Raw genomic sequence first — 25,219 nt, forward strand, 5'->3', positions numbered from 1 at the left:
CCTATGTCGGGATTTCAGGTGAGAAGGTCTTATCTCTCTCTCTCTCTCTCTCTCTCTCTCTCTCAACTTAAAGCTAGTAAGAGAGAATATTAGAGGTAACTCACATTGTCGCGGCTCAGCTCTATATTTACAAGATAATCTGTGGTCGATCGATACCAAAATACTGTGTGTGTGTGTGTGTGTGTGTGTGTGGTTTACATATATTTCCATGTAAGTGTAAGTGCGAGTCTACATTTAAGTATACACGTGTACGTACGTAAAACGACCAACAAACAAACGTACTATTTCCCTCCTCCCCACCTCCCCCCTATCCCCACCCACTCCCTCCCCACCTTCCTCCCCCTTACCCCCATCCCTCCTCTAGTCCCCTACACCTATCTTCTTCCCTCCCTATACACCTCTCCCTTCCCTCCCCATTTCTACTCCCTCCCACCCATAAATCCTCTACCCCTCCCTCCTCCCCCTCCCTCCCTCCACCACCTCCTTCCTCCCTCCCTCCTAAAACCCCTGACCATCCGACCACACCACAAGTAAATGGCCACCGACCAGTGAATCATGCGCTCACTCCGACCGCGACCGCTATATCCTGTCCATAATTCATACAGACAGACAAGCAAAGCCACATCCTTTATACACCTCTCTGTAAAGGGGGGAATAATAGATAATAGAAAAAAAAATCATGTCCCTTTCCCATTAACCGGAATCGCGTTAATATTTTATCCGGAGTGTATGTATGTATGTGTGTGTGTGTGTGTGTGTGTGTGTGTGTGTGTGTGTGTGTGTGTGTGTGTGTGTGTGTGTGTGGTCGTAACATACACACCTACTAACGTGACTCCGTAAGGTAAATAACTCACCCGCTAATTAACACAGGTGACTTGGTGGTGTGTGTGTGTGTGTGATGTCACCAATTACCTCTCACCTGTACTCTTCTCACCTGTGACACGGTGTGACAAAAATAATAGTTGTGATGGTGGTGTTTGAGTTACAGTGTGTGGCTAAAGTATAGTACGTAGTAATGATGGTTTGTTAGGTACAGTGTGTGGCAAAAAGAATAGTAATACTTAGAAGACAAAACACACACACACACACACACACACACACATATATACATATATATTTTTGGGTGGATGTATAAATATATAATGTATTAAGTGTATGAATAAAAGAATACAATAGCCAGAATACTGTACCACTACTACCAGGATAAATTCGAGGTTACAGGCGTGGTTGTATAATGTATGGGGGGGGGGTGTTAGGTGTCGTGTTTTTCATGGGTGTATAGTGTATGATTATGTATTATTAGTGAAAGTTAAAGTCGGTATGTTGAGAGACGTTATACATATGACCTCGTGTTTGTGGTGTCGTGGTTGTACAGTATTTTGTATTTTCTGTGTGTATTTTTTTCCCTGGGTGTATGATGTATGGTGGGTTAATTTATGTATATTTCGTAGCTATTTGATATGCGTTTAAATTACAGGTGTATTATATGTACTGAAGTCGATTATACATATTTCTTAAAGGTATAATTTACTTCTTTTTTTTTACAACTAAATACATAAAGTTAATAAGAAAACACAGGTGAATTTATTTACAAACAGGTGTCGTGTCTATTAAACTCATTTACACACATTTACACATTTTCTGAACTTATGATTTACACATTTACATCAGGTGATAAATACTGAAAGTTAATTACCAGGTGAGAGACTTAACACAGGTAAATTTTGTGTCCGCACAGGTGTCATGGGTGGTGGGGGAGGCAGGTCTACAGCCGGCCAGTACGCTAGTAGGAGTGAGGGAGATCCTACCCAATGGCTCCCTCATCTTCCTGCCCTTCAGCCCTCGCTCCTACCGGCAAGACGTTCACGCCTCCACCTACAGGTGCCTCGCCTCTTCCTCCGTCGGCAAAATCGTCTCCCGGACTGTCACCGTCAGGGCAGGTAGGTGTGTGTGTGTATGTGTGTGTGTGTGTGTGTGTATGTGTGTGTGTGTGTGTGTGTGTGTGTGTGTGAGAGAACGTAATTGTCTTTATTGTCATTATTTTTCCTTCTCTTACTCATTAATTCATCTTTCGTACACTTTTAATTCTTTCATCCATTAAAACAAAAGATTTCCCTCACCCAGGCACTTCTTAATGATTGTGTCTTACCTGTGTTATCTTACCTGTGTTGTTTTACCTGTGTTCTTACCTGTGTTGTCTTACCTGTGTTGTTTTACCTGTTTCTTACCTGTATTTGTCTTACCTGTGTTGTTTTACCTGTGTTCTTACCTGTGTTTGTCTTACCTGTGTTGTTTTACCTGTGTTCTTACCTGTGTTGTCTTACCTGTGTTTGTTTTTACCTGTGTTCTTACCTGTGTTTGTCTTACCTGTGTTGTTTTACCTGTGTTCTTACCTGTGTTGTCTTACCTGTGTTGTTTTACCTGTGTTCTTACCTGTGTTGTCTTACCTGTGTTTGTTTTACCTGTGTTCTTACTGTGTTTGTCTTACCTGTGTTGTTTTACCTGTGTTCTTACCTGTGTTGTCTTACCTGTGTTGTTTTACCTGTGTTCTTACCTGTGTTGTCTTACCTGTGTTGTTTTTACTGTGTTCTTACCTGTGTTGTCTTACCTGTGTTGTTTTACCTGTGTTCTTACCTGTGTTGTCTTACCTGTGTTGTTTTTACCTGTGTTCTTACCTGTATTTGTCTTACCTGTGTTGTTTACCTTGTTCTTACCTGTGTTGTCTTACCCTGTTTGTTTTTACCTGTGTTTCTTACTGTGTTATCTTACCTGTGTACTCTTACCTGTGTTGCCTTACCTGTGTTATCTTACCTGTGTACTCTTACCTGTGTTGTCTTACCTGTGTTGTCTTACCTGTGTTGTTTTAATTGTGTTGTTTACCTGTGTTATCTACGTGTACTGCACCTGTGTTGTCTTACCTGTTCGTACTGTGTTGTTTTACCTGTGTTATCTATTGTGCTTACCTGTGTTTTCCTGTTGTGTTACCTGTATTCTGTGTTCTTACCTGGTTATCTTACCTGTGTTCTACCTGTGTTATCTTACCTGTGTTGTGTTACCCATCTTACCTGTTCACTTGTGTTCTTACCTGTTATCCATGTGTTATCTGTGTTGTTTTACCTGTGTTGTATCTTATGGTTCTTACCTGGTTATCTTACGTGTTGTGTTACCTGTATCTTACCTGTGTTCTTACCTGTGTTATCTACCTGTGTTCTTACCTGTGTTATTTACCTGTGTGCTCGTACCTGTGTTGTTTACCTGTGTTGTCTTACGTTACCTGTGTGCTCTATGTTGTCTTACGTTGTGTTACCTGTGTTATCTTACCTGTGTTCACCTGTGTTATCTTACCTGTGTTCTTACCTGTGTTATCTTACCTGTGTTGTGTTACCTGTGTTATCTTACCTGTGTTCTTACCTGTGTTATCTTACCTGTTGTCTTACCTGTGTTGTTTTACCGTGTTGTCTTACCTGTGTTGTGTATCTTGTTATCTTACCTGTGTACTCTTCTGTGTTATCTTACTGTGTTGTCTTACTGTGTTTCTACTGTGACCTTACCTGTGTACTCTACCGTGTTATCTTCTGTTGTCTTACCTGTGTTATCTTACCTGTGTCTCTGTGTACTCTTGTAAGTCTTACCTGTGTTGTCTTATTGTGTTATCTTATCTGTGTACTCTATCTGTGTGTCTTACTGTGTGCTCTTCTTACTTTGTGTTATCTTATGTGTTGTCTTACCTGTGACTTACCTGTGTACTCTTCTGTGTTATCTTAACTGTGTTATCTTACTTTGTTGTTTATTATCTTACCTGTGTACTCACTCTGTACCTGTCTGTGTTATCTTACTGTGTTGTCTTACCTGTGTTATCTTACCTGTGTACTCTTACCTGTGTTGTCTTACCTGTGTTATCTACCTGTGTACTCTTCGTGTTATCTAGTCTTGTCTCAACTGTGTTTATCTTACCTGTGTTTTTACCTGTGTTGTCTTGCCTGTGTATATGTACTCTACCTGTGTTATCTTACCTGTGTTGTCTTACGTTTATCTTACCTTGTACTCTCACCTGGTTTTCACCTGTGTTATCTTTTGTTATTTATCTGTGTTGTCTTACCTGTGTACTTTACCTGTGTTATTTCGTCTCTTACTGTGTTATCTACCTGTGTTATCTTACCTGTGTTATCTTACCTGTGTACTACCTGTGTACTCTTACCGGTTATTCATCTGTGTACTCTTACCTGTGTTATCTTACCTGTGTTGTCTTACCTGTGTACTCTACCTGTGTTATCTTACCTGTGTTATCTTACCTGTGTACTCTTACCTGTGTACTCTTACCTGTGTTGTCTACCTGTGTTATCTCTCCTGGTACCTTACTAGTGGTTGTGCTACCTGTTGTTACTGTTATCTTATTGTTATCTTACCTGTGACTCTCTGTGTTATCTCCTGTGATCTACTGTGCCTCTTATGTGTTGTCTTACCTGTGTACACCTTATCTTCTTGATTTCTGTGTACCTATCTGTGTATTTACCTGTGCACTCACCTGTGTGCTCACTGTGTTATCTTCATCTCAACTGTGTACTCTTCTGTGTTGTCTTACCTGTGTACTCTTACTGTGTTATCTTAACTGTGTATTTACCTGTGTCACTCTTGTTTCTTACCTGTGTTATCTTATTGTGCTCACCTGTATGATCTACCGTGTTATCTTACCTTGCACTCTTAATTTGTTTTACCTGTGACTCTGATCTTACTGTGTTTCTCTGTGTACTCTACCTGTGTTATCTTACCTGTGTACTCATCTGTGTATCTTACCTGTGTTTATCTTACCTGTGTTGTCTTACCTGTGTACTCTTACCTGTGTTATCTTACCTGTGTTATCTTACCTGTGTTATCTTACCTGTGTACTCTTACCTGTAAGCTTAATTAGATACCTATCCATTTAACACCATATACTGTACAAAATTAAGACTACAGAATTATTTAACAAAGATTCAGTTATATAATTTTTCCCTAATAACTTTTGCTAATTGAGGAGCGGTGAAGGAGGTTGGGGGGGGGGTCGAGTCTTGGCGTATATATTCTGCCATTTTGGATGGTTTTAGTACAGTAGTTAAAAGCCCAACCAGTTACGAGGGAAAATTGATCTTATGAGTCATTTGAGTGAGGTTAGGTTAAGTGATATCTGCGTGTAGTTGTGGGCTGACTGACTTGACTGACTGACTGACTTGACTGACTCTAATGTGACGGAGACTAACTTTGTTTTATTCTTTTTATTATTGTTTACTTGTGTTCTTGTTTGTTTGTCTCCTCCTTGATCCGTATGTTCATAATTATGTACTCTGTTTTGTGTCTGTTTATTTGTTATCTTACAGTGAAATATTGTAGACGTACGTATGAATAATGCAACATACACTAGACTGGGCGTGTGTGTGTGTGTGTGTGTTCTTATTGTTTTTTGTGTTTTGTGTGTTTTTGTGATGTATTTGTGTAAGTGTATATGTGTTTGTGTTGTGTGTGTTTATTGTTTTTGTTTGTGTGTGTATTTGTGTATGTGTTTGTAGTGTATATGTGTTTGTGTTGTGTGTGTGTGTGTGTGTGTGTATATGTATGTGTTATGTTGTTGTGTTTGTTTTGTGTGTGTGTGTGTAGCTCCTCAGTACCAAGAAGGTGTACACTGTTGTTGGCTCCCACTCGTCATGATAACCTGTTCCCTGTTATTAGTAGGCCGAGCAATATACTGTTAGGACGAGATGTTATAGATAACTCGTGTGTGTGCGTGTGTGTGTGTGTGTAATGTCATGATACTACTTGGTATTGTTGGTAGGTTCGCCAAGATTACGAGGTGCAGGTGTACGATGAGTATGTCATCAGTGGCAACACAGCCGTCCTCAGGTGAGTCTCCTCGCTGCCAGGTGTATGATGTGCAGGTCTCTCTCTCTCACGAGCGGTAAACTGTCCGATTCGGCAGTAAAATTTACCTACATACATAGTATATATGGTCAAAGTACCATTACCCCCCATCCGCTCTCCCCACCTCCTCCCCACCTCCTCCTCCTACCCTCCTGCCTCCTCCACCTCCCTCTCCTCCTCCCCCCTCCCTCACCACAATATAACCTTTATAAATTGTGTCGTCTTATTAATTAATATCTATGATTTTCCGTTGATTGTAGCGAGGTAGTGTGGCCGCCATTGCACGTGGTTCCCCCACTTAGGTACCCGTTCACAGCTGGTGGACTTGGCCCCCGGACGACGAACCATTGACCCTGATGGGTGGTAGTGAACGTTGTATTCACTGGCCACCTCACCTGTCATTATGATTGGTTCAGGATTTATTTCATTGTGAGATCAGGTGCTCTTCATTAGTCACCTGAATATTGGACACTCCAGCTTATTTCACCTGATGATTAAACACTTTTATGCAAACCCAACCTGGGGTGCTCCTAATCTTCACGTGATATAACCTGGGTGTCTAATCTTCACGTGATATAACCTGGGTGTCTAGTCTTCACGTGACATAACCTGGGGTGTAATCTTCACGTGATATAACCTGGGGTGCCTAATCTTCACGTGATATAACCTGGCGTGTCTAATCTTCACGTGATATAAACTGGCGTGCAATCTTCACGTGATATAAACTGGGGTGCCTAATCTTCACGTGATATAAACTGGTGTGTTTAATCTTCACGTGATATTAAACTAGAGTGTCTAATCTTCACGTGATCCTTCTTAATTAGTCTTAACACCTGTCCTCACCTGGTTAACGAAGTCTCTGTGTGTGTCAAGAATATTTTCACAATCACACGTCTTAATCTCACTCAAGAAATTGCCTTTTATGACCCCAAACAAAAAATAAAGCTTTGATATTCTGGTGTAGCAATTAGAAGGTGTCTCGTAGTAACTAGTAGGTGTGTGTGTTGGTGTAGTGGTGCTGGTGTGGTGCTGGTGTGGTGCTGGTGTGGTGGTGGTGTGGTGCTGGTGTGTGGGTGCTGTGTAGTGGTGGTGTAGTGTGTGTGGTGCTGGTGTGGTGGTGGTACTGGTGTAGTGGTGGTGTGGTATAGTGGTGGTACTGAGTGTGTTGTGATGGTGTGGTGTAGTGGTGGTACTGGTGTAGTGGTGGTGTGGTGTAGTGGTGGTACTGGTGTAGTGATGGTGTGGTGTAGTGGTGGTACTGGTGTAGTGGTGGTGTTGGTAAGGTGGTGGTGTGGTAGAGGCGTTGTGAGGTAGTGGTGCTGGTGTAGTGGTGGTGGTGTGGTGGTTGTGTTGTTGGTGTTGTTGGTGGTAGAGGTGTTGGTGAGGTAGTGTTGGTGTGGTGGTGGTGTTGGTGTAGTGGTGATGAGGTAGTGTTGGTGTGTGGTGGTGAGGGGGTGATGGGGAGGTAGTGGTGTTGGGGGTGAAGTAGTATAGGAGGTGGTGTTGGTGAGGTAGTGGTGCTGGAGGTAGTGGTGGTGTTGGTGAGGTAGTGGTGGTGTTGGTAGTGGTGGTGTTGGTGTAGTGGTGTGTTGGTGGGAGGTAGTGTTGGTGAGGAGGTGGTGGGTGTTGGTGGGTGGTGTTGGTGAGGTAGTGGTGTTGGAGGTAGAGGTGGTGGTGGTGGTGTTGGTGAGGTAGTGGTGTTGGTGTGGTGGTGGTGTTGGTGAGACAGTGTTGGTTTAGGATTTCATTAGGTGTTCATAAATTTGTCTCGTTACTAGAAAAATATACTTAAGTTTTACTCGCAAAGCTACTGTGTGTGTGTGTGTGTGTGTGTGTGTGTGTGTGTGTGTGTGTGTGTGTGATGTACGTTTTGTGTGTTTAGAAATACATCATAATAAACTACAACACAATACAACGCGATACAACACTATACAGCACAAAACAACACTACCGACACTACGTAACACAATACAACACAGTACAGCAACTCAAGGAAAAAGAAAGACAAGAAGACAATATAACTTTTTGGCAACGAGTTAACTCCTACCTCTCGTGTAATCTCGTTTAATTTACATTGACCTTGATTTTAATTTGTCGCTTAGTGTGAAAGACGCAGTTGGTGTGTGTGTGTGTGTGTGTGTGTGTGTGTGTGTGTGTGTGTGTGTGTGTGTGTGTGTGTGTACTATTTATTAATTTTCATACTGTGTCATATATACAGTAGTATTATTGACATTATAAGACTATTTAGGCAGGAGATAGTCGCTAAATTACCTCCCCCCCACCCCCTCAAGGTATCGTAAACTAGCGGTAATAATAATAATGATAATAATAACAGTAGGTGTGATCGTGGTAATAATTGAGAGCTCGGTAATGAAAGAGTTAAGTCGTGTTATTAACTATAAAAAAAACACATTTAATTAACATATAAATACTTTATGGCCAAAACAGGAAACATTTCTCGCCACAAATTAGTTTAATCAGCGGTGCTTATGTTGTAGTTATTATTATTATTATTATTATTATTATTATTATTATCATCAGCTTATTGTAAGTACCTACACATACATATATACATAGAGGTAAATACAGTGCATTCATACATAGTTATATTAATGCAGGTGTACCTTTGAGTAACCTACATATATACATTCATATACAAGCTCACATACATATATACATACTCGTGGTGGCTTTTGTGGTATACATCACTAACAACAGTAAACAGATGCTGTTAGTTTTACGGTACTAGAATGATCAACGGTACAACAATAGCACTGGGCTAGATCAGCGGTACAACAGGACCGGATCAACGGTACAAAACGGCGGGAACGGGAAAAACGGCACGAAAACGGAAAGAACTGAAACAGGACCAGGAAGAACGGCGGGAACGGTAACGGGAACGGGCGGGACAAATCAGTGGCGGAGGACGTGTCCCAACGTTTTGTCGATACTGGGCAGTTATCGGCACCAGTGTGAATACCTTGCTAATGAGTGGCCCTCCTCCTACTGCTGTGGTGGTTGTAGTGGTGGTGTGATTATAGTGGTGGTAGTGCTTCTCCTGCTGCTGTGGTGTGATGCTGTGGTAGTGATGGTGGTGTGGTTGTAGTGGTGCTAGTGCTTCTCCTGCTGCTGTGGTAGTGGTGGTGGTGTGGTTGTAGTGGTGCTAGTGCTTCTCCTGCTGCTGTGGTAGTGGTGGTGGTGTGGCTAGTGTTAGTGCTTCTCTCCTGCTGCTGTGGGTGTGATGCTGTGGTAGTGATGGTGGTGTGGTTGTAGTGGTGCTAGTGCTTCTCCTGTAGTAGTAGTGTGGGTTGTAGTGGTGCTAGTGCTTCTCCCTGCTGCTGTGGTAGTGGTGGTGGTGGTTGTAGTGGTGCTAGTGCTTCTCCTGCTGCTGTGGTGTGATGCTGTGGGTGGTGGTGGTGGTGGTGGTTGTAGTGCTTCTATTGCTGTTGTAGTGATGCTGTGGTAGTGATGGTGGTGGTGGTGTGGCTAGTGGTGGTAGTGCTCCTCCTGCTGTTGTGTGATGCTGTGGTAGTGTGGTGGTGATAGCAGTGGTGGTGTGGTTGTACTGGTAGTGGTGATAGAACCTCCTGCTATTGTTGTGGTAGTGTTGCTATGGTGGTGGTGGTAGTAGTAGGGTGGTGGTGGTAGTAGCAGTAGTAGTAGCAGTAGTAGTAGTAGGGTGGTGGTGGTAGTAGTATGTGTTAGTTCTGTACATATTTGATCTCATGTTGTTCAGGTAAACACACACACACTCTCTCTCTCTCTCTCTCGCCAAAATTACACCGATGATCCTAGACGGTAACCAAGTGCATTCCTCCGTCTCCAATTACCGAAACAATTTAACAATACGAACGTAGTCTCACCACCCCCCTTACGTACAAGATTAACAATAGATGATGTTAAAGTAATCCCATTGTGTTAATTAGTGTGCTCAATAAACGCATGTAATTAGTGTCTTAGTGTTAATATGATGTAACTTTTTGTTTGTTAAAAGGATAAAAAAAAAGTTACTTTACGTAGTTTTGATAATCTCGTCCCAGCATCTCACTCACAACAGGTGGGGGAAGAATCTGGTCTGGTGAGGGGGGTGAAGGAGGCGCCGGCGGGGATTAAGACGCTAGTTTATAAAAGATCCTCTATGATGTGAAGGAGGGAAGGTGGTGGGTAGGTTGTGAATGTGTGGCCCAACAGGGAGAGCTAGATTGGTGTGTGTGTGTGTGTGTGTGTGTGTGTGTGTGTGTGTGTGTGTGTGTGGGTGGTATAGCTCGTTTAGATGATTAATGGATGAGAAATATATATATAACTTTAGCAGCTACAATCTTCCCTATAGATGGAAAGAGGTTAAGATCAGGTCAGGTTAGGTCAGGTGAACTATCAATATAACACAAGAACAAAAAATATTGTAAAAAAACCTACTTAAAAGTTAAAGAAATAATTGAATGAGAATTTTATAATAACATCTTGAAAAACACACAAAAAAGACTTCAAATTAAGTAACAATCACCATTAAAAAAAATACGACCAGGTAAATTACATTAGGCAGGTGAATATTACCCGCGAGTAAATAAGAGCGAGAAAAAGTGGTTAATTATGTGAGAGGAAGAATATGGTAACCAGGAGGAGGTGTGTAGGAGGGAGGAGAATGAGGTAAAGATGAGAAGGGCGGCGTGAGAGTGTGAGTGCCTGGGGTGTTATGGGTGGTGGTGGTCATGGGGGGGGGGAGAGATGGGTCATAGTCATGGGGAGAGAGATAGAGATGGGTGATAATCTTAGAGAGAGAGAGAGACCCAGTAGCTCTTAAGATTCACCAAAACTCATACGATCAATATTCCTCATAAGTGAAAAACAATTTAAGAATGCAGCTAATTGATTACCCTTAAGTTAAAACACTCAAAAAATGAACAACTTGAAAATCGTATCCAAATTACACACACTTCAAATGATTCCACTTTAACACCTTCTTCACTTAACACAAATTACGAAATAGAATTAAGTTGCATAATTTTATACGAGACTATTATGTAACACACTGGAAGACAACATGAGGCTCAGGAAATTCTCAGACACAGAAATAGTGAGGGGAAAAAAATCATGTGAAACTACAGGACAAAGGGAAGGGGAGGAAAAGATTGTGTGAACCAGAAGAAAGGAGAGAAAGGTGTGAGAGGTGAGGAGTGTGAGAGGTGAGGTGTGTGAGAGGTGAGGTGTGTGAGAGGTGAGGTGTGTGAGTGGTGAGGAGTGTGAGAGGTGGGGTGGTGTGAGAGGGGTGGGGAGGAGGGGGAGAGGGGTGAGGGGGGTGAGAGGTGAGGAGGTAGAGAGGTGGAGAGGTGAGGTGGGGGAGAGGTGAGGTGTGTGGGGAGAGGGGAGGTGGGGTGGGGAGTGGTGAGGTGTGTGAGAGGTGAGGTGTGTGAGAGGTGAGGAGTGTGAGAGGTGGAGGTGTGTGGGAGTGGGTGGGGAGGTGTGTGAGTGGTGAGGTGTGAGAGGTGAGGTGTGGGGAGGGTGAGGAGTGTGGGAGAGAGGTGGAGGTGGGGTGGAGTGGGGAGGTGTGGGGGAGGAGGTGGGAGGTGGGGGAGAGGTGGGAGAGGTGGGAGGTGGGGAGAGGGAGGTGTGGGAGAGGTGAGGGGGAGAGGGGTGGGGAGGTGGGGGAGAGGTGAGGTGTGTGGAGAGGTGAGGGAGGGGGGAGCAGAGGAGGGAGAGGGGGGGAGTGGGTGAGGTGTGGGGAGAGGTGGAGGGTGGAGAGGTGAGGGAGTGTGGGGAGAGGTGAGGTGTGGGAGAGGGGAGGAGGTGGAGAGGAGGGGGAGTGGGTGGGGAGGTGTGGGGAGTGGTGAGGAGTGTGAGAGGTGAGGTGTGTGAGAGGTGAGGAGTGTGAGAGGTGAGAGAGGTGAGGTGTGTGAGAGGTGAGAGGTGAGGTGTGTGAGAGGTGAGGTATGTGAGAGGTGAAGTGTGTGAGAGTGGAAGCTAGATTTAAAGTTGGGATAAACTTGATTAGGTTAGGTTAGGTTGTCGTCTTTGTGTGTAGCTGTAACCTGGAAAAAAAATAACATGCAAGAGAAGAAGAATGAAGGTGAATACTGTAGCAGATAAGAGAGGGAGAAAGGTAAGGGAGAGGGACGGCTAGGTCAGGTCAGGTCAGGTTAGCTCAGGTCAGTTCATGTCAGGTTAGGTTAGAGGGAAAATGTTAGGTATTATATTGTGTGAGACGATATTAGTGTGTGTGTGTTTGGGGGGAGGGGGGAAGGGGCTGCCTCACCTGAGTTTGACCGGTGTAATTACGTGAAGTTTAGGGTGGATGGTTAAGGTGCTTCTCCCCACGCCACCTCCCTATATACTCCCTTCTCTCCCTCTCCTTCCTTCCTTCTCCCCCTCTCCTTCCTTCCTTTCTTCTCTCCCTCGCCTTCCTTCTCTCCCTCCTTCCTCCCTCTATGCTCCATTTAATCCCTCCCTACACTTCCTTAGCATCCTCCAATCTTTCTACATCCTCTACCTCCATCCTTACAATCCCTCCTACAATTCCTCCCTCCTCCTCTTACCCCCTTCCCCACTCCTCACTTCTCCCCCCTCACTCCCTCACCGCCTAACTCCTGGCTTCCACTCCACCCCTCCCCCCCCGCACATATCCCATACATCAATGACCTGTCAGGGTATAAGTGTTGCATTTACTGACACAGCGTAGCATACCCTACTCCCACTGCCCCCCCACCCTTACTCCCACTGCCCCCCACCCTCTTTACTGACCACCCGCTGCCCCTCTTCATCTCCTCCTCCACCCCACTGCACCTCCCCGCCTCCCAGACCAACATACATCATGGTACTACTATTATTATTATTATTATTTTCAGTATAGTGGGCACTCTTACACACACACACACACACAGATCCTGGACAGGCTGTGTGTTCTCTGGATTGCGTTATGTTGTCCAGCTGTCTATAAGTCCTCTCCTGTCCTGCGCCCTCCGCCTCCTCTCTTTTCCCCTCCTGCTTGTCCTCTCCCATCTCCCCCTCCCACCTCCCACTTTCCTATCTGGATACGTCTCTGAGAGTGGACGGGAAACTCCAGCCGAATTGTGGATGATGGAAGGGGGACCAACACGCTTGAAACGAGAGAGGTGGTTTGTTGTACTCTCTCTCTATCTCTCTCTCTCTCTCTCTCAACCTTCACCTCCTCCTCCTCCTTCACACCACCTCCCTTTCAACCCCCCTCTCACCTCCTCCCTCTCACACCTCCTTCCTCTCACCCGGGTAAGTCTCCAGGAGAGGAAGACAGACCATAACAGAGCGTGTTAGAGGACCGTCATGCTCCACCTTCTTCTTCTCAACTTTTCTCATTGTGTGATGCTGGCCCGGGCTTTTATTCACCATCAGGGCCACTTAGGACCACCGAGGGCCACTTAAAGGTCACCCAGGGCCACCCAGAACCGTCCTAAGTGGCTCCCACACTAACTCAGTACTTGAGATCGAGGTGATGGAAATAAAGAATGGAGGAGAGGTTGTGTAAAGTCTTCCAGGGAGATGAGGTGAGGTGAGGTGAGGGAGGTAAAGGTGTGGTAAGAGGTGAGGTGGGGTGGGGTGGCCATTCGACTTTCGTAACAGATCAGCTCTCTCTCTCTCTCCACACACACAATAATATCATTTCCACACAGCGGAAATGTCCCTGGTGAATTCGTGGCATGTCCAGGTGGCGAGATCTGGGTATGGGAGCGCCCGTGACACGTGTCCAGTACCTGAAGGGACACACCTGAGCACTACATTTCCTGGAGCTCACCTGTACGACCCGATGTCTTAATTTATGACATTAAGTTCTGGTGCTGTGTTGTTGTGGTGAAGGTGGTGCTGTGTTGTGGTGTGATGGTGTGTTGTGTCAGGTGTGATGGTAGGAGAAGAGAGAGAGAGAAAAAAAAAATCTTAGACGTAGGAAATGGAGATAAAGCATTTTAACTCCATCTTGGAATATATGACGTGGAGGTCACTAATTCTCTCTCATCATTAAAGGGTTATATTGATATATCTCATCCTCGTGCTGTTTAGAGTATGAGGTAGGTTTAAGGTTTAATCCCGACCGTGTTTTTTTTTTTTTTTATTTACCTTTTTTATTTTTATTTTTTGGGGGGGTGGACAGGTATTTCGGCTTACTGGGGGGCTTTTTGTCCTGGTGGCGGGAAACAGTGGCGACATTACGACGGGAAATACTGACGAGGCATTTTTTCCCTGATAAATCCTGAGGCTGGATAACGAGGTGGTGGTGGTGGGGGAGGGACAGGATTTTAGAGTTCCGTAACTTTAGGATTCTTTAAAGGATCTTATAGATAGGATTATTAAAGGTTCCTATGTTGAAGATAGGCAATGAGCTATTAACCTTCTCATCATTTTCAACCTTTTTTCTATCAGCTCACTCTCAGCCTCCCTTTGCTCACTCTCAGCCTCCCTTAGCTCAAGCTCGGCCTCCCTTAGCTCAAGCTCAGTCTCCCTTAGCTCACTGTCAACCTCTCTTAGCTCAATCTCATCCTCCCTTAGCTTACTCAGCCTCTCTCAGCTCACTCTCAGTCTCCCAGTTTCACGAAGGAAAAAATATGGTCTTTATCCTAAAAGGTTTCCCCGAGTTATGTAAGATGTAACGTGAGCCAGCCAACACGCACGCGCACACACACACACACACACACACACACACACACACACACACACACACACACACACACACACACATAATGGTGACCCCTTAACATAATGTGCGTGTGTGTTGTATGTTCGTTAAGTAATAGGTAACAAGAAATAATATATACTTTCTATTAATAAATTACTAAGAAAGTCTATCTATGTTTACTTAGACTCCATAAATATTTGTTTAATTGTTTTGAAAGGAAATAGATAGAAATAAATGATAGAAAATGTAAAAACTCTCCTTGATTGGAGGGGAAACTAATCTAATTTCTTTTCCTCCTCGTACAGTTGTCGCATCCCGCCTTACGTGAGGGAGTACGTCAAGGTGGTGGCGTGGGTCCAGGACGACGCTTATGTGATCCAGCCAGGACTTGAGAGTGGTAAGTAGAGTAGAGTAGAGGTGGTGGTCTTGGGTCTGGTCTATCCTCGGTCTTTTCTCCTATCCTCCCCCCTCCTCTTCTTGGTCCTCGGTCTCTCCTTAACCCTTCCTCCCCCCTTCGGAATCGCTCTATCCCTCAACCCATACTCCCCACACCCCCACCCCTCGGACCTTCCCACCCACTTTTATATGATGTGGGTTATTATTATTATTATTATTATTATTATTATTATTGTCATTGTTATTAAAGTTATTATTGTTATTGTTGGTATTATTGGAATTGTTGTTGTTATTATTATTATTGTTTCTGTGGCTGTCTTTATCCTGTGGTATATACAGTCGGTCTTCGTCGGGTCAGGGGGGGGGTGTTCTTGTAACAACACTTTTTTTAGAAATCTTTGATGGTTACTCGTGAGACAGAGAGAGAGAGAGAGAGAGAGAACAGAATGAAAAAAAATAAAAATTAACCGAGAGAATAATCAAGAGAAAGAGATGGATAGCATATTAAAGAGAAAGTGAGCGATTAATAAAGCTAGAGATTGACCGCCGTTAACCTGCCGCTGAGAGATAATAGCAGTTTCTCAAGTTAGGTTCGACAAGTTGTTATATACTGTAGAACCTAATTACTCTTTTACTTCTACTTAACACTTTACCTCACTACACAACACTTTACCTCACTACACAACACTTTACCTCACTACGCAACACTTTACCTCACTACACAACACTTTACCTCACTACACAACACTTTGCCTCACTACGCAACACTTTGCCTCACTACACAACGCTTTACCTCACTACTTAACACTTTACCTCACTACACAACACTTTACCTCACTACTTAACACTTTACCTCACTACACAACACTTTACCTCACTACACAACACTTTACCTCACTACTTAACACTTTACCTCACTACTTAACACTTTACTCCTAACACTTACTTAACACTTTACCTCACTACTTAACACTTTACCTCACTACACAACACTTTGCCTCACTACACAACACTTTGCCTCACTCACAACACTTTGCCTCACTACACAACACTTTACCTCACTACACAACACTTTGCCTCACTACACAACACTTTACCTCACTACTTAACACTCTACCACTACACAACACTTTGCCTCACTACACAACACTTTGCCTCACTCACAACACTTTGCCTCACTACACAACACTTTGCCTCACTACACAACACTTTACCTCACTACACAACACTTTACCACTCACACATTTCCTACTACACAACACTTTGCCTCACTCACACAACACTTTACCTACTACTTAACACTTTACCTCACTACACAACACTTTGCCTCACTACACAACACTTTGCCTCACTACACAACACTTTGCCTCACTACACAACACTTTACCTCACTACACAACACTTACCTCGCTACTTAACACTTTACCTCACTACACAACACTTTACCTCACTACACAACACTTTGCCTCACTACTTAACACTTTACCACTACACAACACTTTGCCTCACTACACAACACTTTACCTCACTACTTAACACTTTACCTCACTACACAACACTTTGCCTCACTACACAACACTTTGCCTCACTACACAACACTTTACCTCACTACACAACACTTTACCTCACTACTTAACACTTTACGCCCTAACTTACCATGGCGGAGTTTTCCCTTCACACTTCACAAACTTTCTGTACTGAATATTTATAAAAGTTTCTTTTATAATACAACTTTTAACTTTTAGCCCTATAAGTATTTTTGTAGTTTACTTTTCACTTATTTTCACTTGTGACTTAATCCATAATTTTTGTGAGTAATTTTTTTTTATTCTACTAAGACGTGTATGTATTAGAGAGAGAGAGAGAGAGAGAGAGATCTTCACTATGATAATCCCTTGTTTTTGTTTTTTGTGAGGCTAATTATCATTAATGAGGAAACCAGGATAATCATGAGAGACTTACGAGGTAATTAAAGGCTATGGTATTATTAAGGGCGAGATTTTTAATACAAGGAGTCTTATTAGGGGGCGAGACTTATAGGGAGTCTTAAGGGGGCGAGACTTATAATACAGGGAGTCTTATTAGGGGGTTGAGACTTATAGGGAGTCTTATTATGGGCTAGACTTATAAACAGAGAGTCTTATTAGGGGTTGAGACTTATAGGAGTCTTATTATGGGCGAGACTTATAGGGAGTCTTATTATGGGCGAGACTTATAGGAGTCTTATTATGGGCGAGACTTATAATACAGGGAGTCTTATTAGGGGTTGAGACTTATAGGGAGTCTTATTATGGGCGAGACTTATAATACAGGGAGTCTTATTAGGGGTTGAGACTTATAGGGAGTCTTATTAGGGGGCGAGACTTATAATACAGGGAGTCTTATTAGGTTGAGACTTATAGGAGTCTTTTTATGGGCGAGACTTATAATACAGAGAGTCTTATTAGGGGGTTGAGACTTATAGGAGTCTTATTGGGCGAGACTTATAGGAGTCTTATTATGGGCGAGACTTATAGGAGTCTTATTATGGGCGAGACTTATAATACAGGGGTCTTATTAGGGGTTGAGACTTATAGGGAGTCTTATTATGGGCGAGACTTATAATACAGGGAGTCTTATTAGGGTTGAGACTTATAGGAGTCTTATTATGGGGAGACTTAAGGTCTTATGGGCGAGATAGAGTCTTATTATGGGCGAGACTTATAATACAGGAGTCTTATTGGGGGTTGAGACTTATAGGAGTCTTATTATGGGCGAGACTTATAGGGAGTCTTATTATGGGCCTAGGATCTTATAATACAGGGGTCTTATTAGGGGTTGAGACTTATAGGGAGTCTTATTAGGGGCGAGACTTATAATACAGGAGTCTTATTAGGGGTTGAGACTTATAGGGAGTCTTATTAGGGGTTGAGACTTATAGGGAGTCTTATTATGGGCTAGACTTATAGGGAGTCTTATTATGGGCGAGACTTATAATACAGAGAGTCTTATTAGGGGCAGACATACGGGAGTCTTATTGGGTTGAGACTTATAGGGAGTCTTATTATGGGCAGACTTATAATACAGAGAGTCTTATTAGGGGTTGAGACTTATAGGGAGTCTTATTAGGGCGAGACTTATAATACAGGGATGTATTAGGGGTTGAGACTTATAAGTCTTATTATGGCTAGACTTATAGGAGTCTTATTATGGGCGAGACTTATAATACAGGAGTCTTATTAGGGGTTGAGACTTATAGGGGAGTCTTATTAGGGGGCGAGACTTATAATACAGAGAGTCTTATTAGGGGGCGAGACTTATAATACAGGGAGTCTTGATTCACATAGTTACTTAAAAGAATCAAGTAGAGTTACTTAAAAAATCAGGTAAGTTACTAAAAATTATAAGGTACATTTACTTAAAGATTCCCAGCTACTTAAAAAGAGTAATTGGGTTACTTAAAAGAGTCAGGTAGAGTTACTTAATGATTCAAGTAGAGTAGCGACCCGGACAGGTAATGAACCCTACCTACTGTAGGTCCTTGGGGGAGGGGGCTTACCAGGTGTGAGTGTCTTGTTAATTAAGGTGAGCCTTAGGGGACCAAGGCACCTGCACCTGGCCTTACCTTGCCTCCCTCTCCTGGGGGTGAGAGTGAGGGAGTGTGGGGAGAAAAGAGATGTGGGAGTAGAAGAAGAAAGAGGAGGAAATAGAGAGAAAAGTGGGAAGAGGAGGAATGAAGAAAAGCGAGCGATGCAAAGAATATGAACAGGAGAGGAAAGTGAAAGGAGGACGGGGTGAGGAGAGGAAGACGAAGATAAAGAAAGGGGAGTAAGATAGTAAGACGAGAAGGAAGGAGAGAATTAGGGAGAGGAAGAAAAGGAGGAAGAGGAGAGGAGATGAGAAAGCTGAATTAGAAAGGCGTCGTAAACCTGAGGGAAAAAATCTTTCTGACTAAAGAGGCTCAGACACTATTCCTCGAAAGATATTTATATGAACTTTGCGTCATAAGAGAATATACCAAACCGTGATAGTCTTGTTTACACTTGATTTACGCATCAGATGTTGGTGTTTACAAAGTGTCACAGGTGTTGATGTTTACAAAGTGTCACAGGTGTTGATGTTTACAAAGTGTCACAGGTGTTGATGTTTACAAAGTGTCACAGGTGTTGATGTTTACAAAGTGTCACAGATGTTGGTGTTTACAAAGTGTCACAGGTGTTGATGTTTACAAAGTGTCACAGGTGTTGAGGTTTACAAAGTGTCACAGATGTTGGTGTTTACAAAGTGTCACAGATGTTGGTGTTTACAAAGTGTCACAGGTGTTGGTGTTTACAAAGTGTCACAGGTGTTGATGTTTACAAAGTGTCACAGGTGTTGATGTTTACAAAGTGTCACAGATGTTGGTGTTTACAAAGTGCCACAGGTGTTGGTGTTTACAAAGTGTCACAGGTGTTGGTGTTTACAAAGTGTCACAGGTGTTGATGTTTACAAAGTGTCACAGGTGTTGATGTTTACAAAGTGTCACAGATGTTGGTGTTTGATAGTGACGCTTTGTGATGTTTATTTAATATATCGGTAAAGTGTTTTATATTATAGTGTGACTTGGTTGTGTGAGTGTGTGTCTGTTGTCGTTTGGGATAATAAATCTACCGTATATTTATTCCCTTTATCTCAGTTCCTTATTTGTCGCATTGTTTTGTATCTCTTTCGTTTCACTGTTTGTACTTCAATTACTTGGGTTTGGTTGTGTCAATAATAGAGGTGTGTGTGTGTGTGTGTGTGTGTGTGTGTGTGTGTGTGGGTGTGTGTGTGTGTGTGGGTGTGTGTGTGTGTGTGCGTGTGTGTGTGTCAAGTGTCTATTCATAGTCCTGACTGAGGCTCGGAAGAGAGGGGGGGGGAGGTTGCTGTGTGACGAGGCTGTTAAGACGTTACTGCTGTGTTGAAGACGTCCTTGAGAAAGTTACTGAGACTTTTAAGCGTCATAGAAAACGTCTTGGGGTCTTATAAACGTCAAGGAAAACGTCTCGATTTCTTGTAATCGTCACAGAAAGTTAAGAGCGTCATAACGTGAAAGTGATGGCGGGTCTTACAATACACACTGTACTGTCGGGAACATTACGAGGCACTACACTCAACCGTCTGTAATCATTCGGGCCCCGCATTCCTGTCATAACCTTACCCTACCCTACCCTACCCTACCCTACCCTACCCTACCCTACCCTACCCCTAACCTCAAGGGAGCATCAGGTTCATAACTGTTCAATGATGGAAAATATAAGACACTGTTCAACGGAAGGATAGACGTTCACTGCCGTTCACCCTACTGTTCAACGAAGGATGTACAGGATGGTGGATATTCTGCCGTTAGCCCCAGGAGGAGATGGTGTAGGTGTGAGCGGGCGTGTTGAGGACAAGTTCCTATTGGGTGATGGTGAACTAGGTAAAGAAACTCCAGGTATTGATTGGCTGGAAGTTTACATTAAATTTTATTGTCGAGGTTGAATGGTATTGTGTGTCTGTGTATGTGTGTGTATGTATGTACGTAATGTATGTATGTAATGTATATATTAACACCTCACACACATACATACACACATACATACATACATGCATACATACATACATACATACATACATACATACATGTACACACACACTGCTGAGTTCTTTTATACGAACACTATGGAACATCATCTGTGGCTGGTGTGTGCGTGTGGGTGTGTACTGTCCAGCAGCACATACATGAGTCTCCTCACTGTGCTATTGACGCGTGTACACTCACGCATGTACACCAAAAAATACACACGAACTACTGGCACTGTATGCTGTCCATGTGTGTTCATCTAAACGCTCATTTACGTACAAACAAATATTATGTGTGCATTAATTATGTGTACGGTGTAAACGTGTGCGCTGCTATACGTGCAAAAAGATGCGTTCACAAACTTTATGTGCGTTTCTGTAGTGTGTGCTGTTAACTTATGTACACCAACACGTACATAAACGTATGAACTGCACGTGTGGTGAATATTCTGTGTGCCTACGACGTGTGTACACCAACCCGCACATAGACGCACATAGACGATAAACATATGCGTTTGCACACAGTAGCTGGACGTGTATTATTCATGACGCATGTGAGCACCTGTGACGTTTGTTGACTCACACACACGGGAATGTGTGATCATGGATACACATACCTTGATAGGTTTTTTAACGCGCAGACAGACTGGGTCCTGGATACTGCCAAGCTGTTACTGTATAGCGATAACAACACGGCTCTTGTCTGTACACGACCAAGGTGGATATATTGTGTAGGATAACTTGAAAATAAACACACACACACACACACAAAACACACACATACACAAGACACACACACACACACACACACACACACACACACACACATACATACATACATACACATACATACACAAAACACACACACACACGTTGTTCCGTATTAATTTAAGTTCTTGGAAGTAACAACAGACCTCGTCAATAAACTCTCGAGGTTATAAGCTCAGCCAATCATATTCCTGAGTGACGCCCGGGAAAAAATAGTCACTGGCTGGGTGCTTGGTGTAATGACTTGTGTAGCTGTTATTTCGATAATGATGAATTGATTTTTTAATACTAGTTATTCTCTAATAAAAAAAACTGATCATTTATGTGTGTTTTGTTTAGGATTGGTTGAATACTAACTGGTGACGTCAGTGAGGTCAGTGACGTCATAGTTGTAAACATTGTGAGGTTGTTTCAGGCTTGAGGAGCAGTACAGTGGCTAGTTTGCCCAGCAGTGTGTTATAACCGTGCAGCCGGGCACTTGTGAGGCTTCAGGGTAAACGAACTCGTATCTCTCCCCTGAAATTTTGCCGCTAAATATATCACCTCATCTTCCCGCGCAAAATATCAGCTGATATTTTTGGCGGGAAACAGTAATTGAGCAGCGGACGTGAATAAAGCGTCTCTCATCTTTTCATAAGTGCTTTGTGTGTGTTTGTGTGTGCGTGTGTGTGTGTGTATGTGCTTTGCATGTGTGTGTGTGCTTTGCATGTGTGTGTGTGCTTTATGTGTGTGTGTGTGTGTGTGTGTGTATGTATGTATGTATGTATGATTCCCCAAGCACATGATAAAATTAAATACTGACTTACAATTAATTTCTGGGTTTATGTTTGTATTTACGATGGTGTCAACTTACCTCCTCTCCCAGCCGTAGTGTCACTTGCTCGTGTCCATGGATATAATTGTTATCGTCAGAGACAATTGGCAGACAGTTTGGCAGACAGTAGACAGTTGACAGATAGGGTGGTAGATGGCAGACAGGAGACAGATATAGTGTGGTAGATGGCCAAACATGGGGCAGTTAACAGATAGTGTGGCAGTGGTTGGTGGCAGGCAGGAGACAGTTGACAGTGTGGCAGACGGCAGACAGGAGATAGTTGACAGATAGTGTGGCAGATGGCCAGGGACAGTACATTCTGGCAGCTGTTGTGGTCGTAAAAAATGTTGATTAAAACTCTCTCTCTCTCTCTCTCTCTCTCTCTCTCTCTCTCTCTCTCTCTCTCTCTCTCTCATTGTCTCCAAGATTCTTGCCCCTCCTCCCTCTCCCATACAACCTCTCCCTCTTCCACCCTTCCCAACCCCTCCCTCTTCCACCCTTCCCAACCCCTCCCCATCCCACAACTGAGTGATAAAAGAACTTAAGTTGTTATTGTTTGATTCTAAGTCGTAAGGTAAAAAATAAATAACTTTGGAACATTTAAGGACCTCGGTCTTGGAGAGTTGAGGCTTCCTTGTGTCGTATCATCGGCTTTAAATCAGATTAAGCTCCTCGTTGAGTACCTGTGAATTAGCCCAGTAAGGTTTATTCACCTCTTGAGTACGATGCCAACCCTCTTGAGTTCGTGGGATTGGCCAAGTAAGGAGGATATGTTTAACTACTTAAGAGTACAGTTTAACTATTTGAGTACAGTGAATTAATCCTTTCGTTACAGTTACTTGATCATTTGAGTACGGTGATTTGAGCCTTTGATTACGATGACTTGAGCCCCTGAGTACGATGACTTGAGCCCCTGAGTACGATGACTTGAGCCCCTGAGTACGATGACTTAACCCCTTGAGTACTATCACTTAATCCCTTGAGTACGATGACCTAACCCCTTGAGTACGATGACTTGACCTCTTGAGTACGATGACCTAACCCCGTGAGTACGATGATTTAACCCCTTGAGTACGTTAACTTGGGGATTCCTTATTGATTATGAAAAAATTCCATTCTTCCATTGAGTTAATCACTAAATACTGCTAAGTCTTTAAGGAAATTTTATGTTAATTACGTTTAAAGATGATCTACCTTTTAATTACCATCCTAAATGATCCAATTAGGCTTAAAGGTAATTACTATACATCTCGCCGTGACGTTTAATACAACACTGATACGATACGAATAGATTAATAATTGTGTAAAAATGTGTAAATCGATAATTAATTTATAAAAAAGTTCAGCCAATCAAAACTTAATTTAAAGGAAAGGTATAAAAGTTCAGCCAATCAGAACTTAACTTGAAGGAATGGTATAAATTTCAACCAATCAGAACTTAAAGGTATAAATACAGGTAGTAGTACAATACAGGAGAGTCAATTAGAACCGCATTCAGGTGAGCAGCATTACTCTTGCCTCGATAAAGTAAACAGCGACGAAACTAGTCGATGGGATTGATTATTACTGAACTCACTAGTGTCCAGCCCTGCTATTATCACGTGTGGGGCTAAACTAACCCACCAGGTCACTCATTGTACCAGGTGAAGGATTAGATTTTTGCTGTGGTACATTTATAGGTAAATTGGCCGCTGTAGTGTGTGTGTGTGTGTGTGTGTCTGTGTGTGTGTGTGTGTGTGTGTGTGTGTGTGTGTGTGCAGTTTTTGGACAGGTATTGTGATATTGTAGTGTTGATAAGTCGTAGGATCTTTCTCAAACAGGATGTGTACAAAGAAGGAATCCAGTCCTTCCTTCAGGTCGGGGATCGTACCCATGACCATTTGCTTGCGAGGCGAACACCCTAACAACTTGAGCCACTGATAGGAAGGCGGGAGATGTGTAAATATTGAAACATTTGGTGTTTCAACCTTGCAGAGAATTAAGTGTCAGACAATTTGCATTATTCACGTCACCTGCAAATTTTATGGTGTGTGTGTGTGTGTGTGTGTGTGTGTGTGTGGGTGGTTCAGCGGCGTTTACATATCGTTACGTAAGAGTAAATACATAATGCCTGTATCCACTTGGCTCAGTGCTGTGATTACATATATATTATGCTCTTGTCAATTTACACTTGTATTTCAGTATTATTAACCCGAATTAGGAAGATTATACTTATATATACACTACCAAGACTAAATTTTAATTTCAAATTTTATTTTATTTTTCATTATTAATTTTTTTAGATAATATATTTTCAAGGTATTTAATGACAAAACACCTAACCTTAATTGTCCCTGAGGTCACACACACACACACACACACACACACACACACACACACACACACACACACCGGCAGCTGTTGTTGGGGGTCACTTCACTGTGTGTGTGTTGAGCTACAGGTTTTGTTATCCAGTTACAGTGATGGATTTTGTCTGTATTAGAGGGATTTATTTGGATTAGATTGTATGTTAATCCCTTCAGTGCCATGGCTTAACCTTGAGTGACTTAATCCCTTCAGTGCCATGGCTTAACCTTGAGTGACTTAATCCCTTTCAGTGCCATGCTTAACTTTGAGTGACTTAACCCTTTTAGTGCCATGACTAAAATTACACACCACAGGTCGCCTTGACGCCATTACTAGACTATCTCCCCTAACACCTTCACTACAGGGACTCCACAGTTAATATTTTATGTGACTAAAACCATACGATTTTATTCAGCTCGGAGGGGAGCCTGTACACAAGTGGTTAAGAGCTCGTCTGGGGGTTTGTTAAAGACTGTGGCTACCGGGAGTGTGTTTGTTCCAATATTATCTGTAGGAGTTATTATCCCCAGGAACACACCGGGAAAAGTTTACGTTGGGAGGAAATTAGATCGTGTGTGTTTTGTTTGTTTATCCCGGTGAGAATATTAACTTGAGTCTTCCCCGTTCAATATATACACCATCCAGTATTAATGTTGGGGAAATCAGTATCCAGTCAGCTGTTGATGTAAACAATGAGTCCGTATGCTTCGTCTTGGCTCTGGCTTAGGATTACGGTGTGGGTGAGAGAGAGGTTCCGCCCGAAATGCTTGTGAGCGTCTTGGTGGTGGTGGGGGGGGCAGAGC

The 25,219-nt window shown here is 42.9% G+C and overlaps 1 protein-coding gene across 8 annotated transcripts in view; it reads left to right on the plus strand.

The window, feature by feature from the left end:
- Positions 1 to 25,219, plus strand: part of LOC121877532 (Down syndrome cell adhesion molecule-like protein Dscam2) — a 223,190-nt gene that overhangs the window by 140,493 nt on the left and 57,478 nt on the right. For 7 of the 8 annotated variants that reach the window (XM_042383303.1, XM_042383306.1, XM_042383307.1 and 4 more), the window contains exons 4-7: positions 1,739 to 1,940; positions 5,175 to 5,176; positions 5,807 to 5,874; positions 14,836 to 14,927. In XM_042383303.1, the coding sequence (XP_042239237.1) occupies positions 1,739 to 1,940; positions 5,175 to 5,176; positions 5,807 to 5,874; positions 14,836 to 14,927 (364 nt within the window). The remainder of the gene's footprint in view (positions 1 to 1,738; positions 1,941 to 5,174; positions 5,177 to 5,806; positions 5,875 to 14,835; positions 14,928 to 25,219) is intronic. The other variant, XM_042383310.1, reaches the window with a different exon arrangement.

Source organism: Homarus americanus, unplaced genomic scaffold (genome assembly GCF_018991925.1).
Source record: "Homarus americanus isolate GMGI-L3 unplaced genomic scaffold, GMGI_Hamer_2.0 scaffold14655, whole genome shotgun sequence".
NCBI classification, from domain to species: Eukaryota; Metazoa; Arthropoda; class Malacostraca; order Decapoda; family Nephropidae; genus Homarus; species Homarus americanus.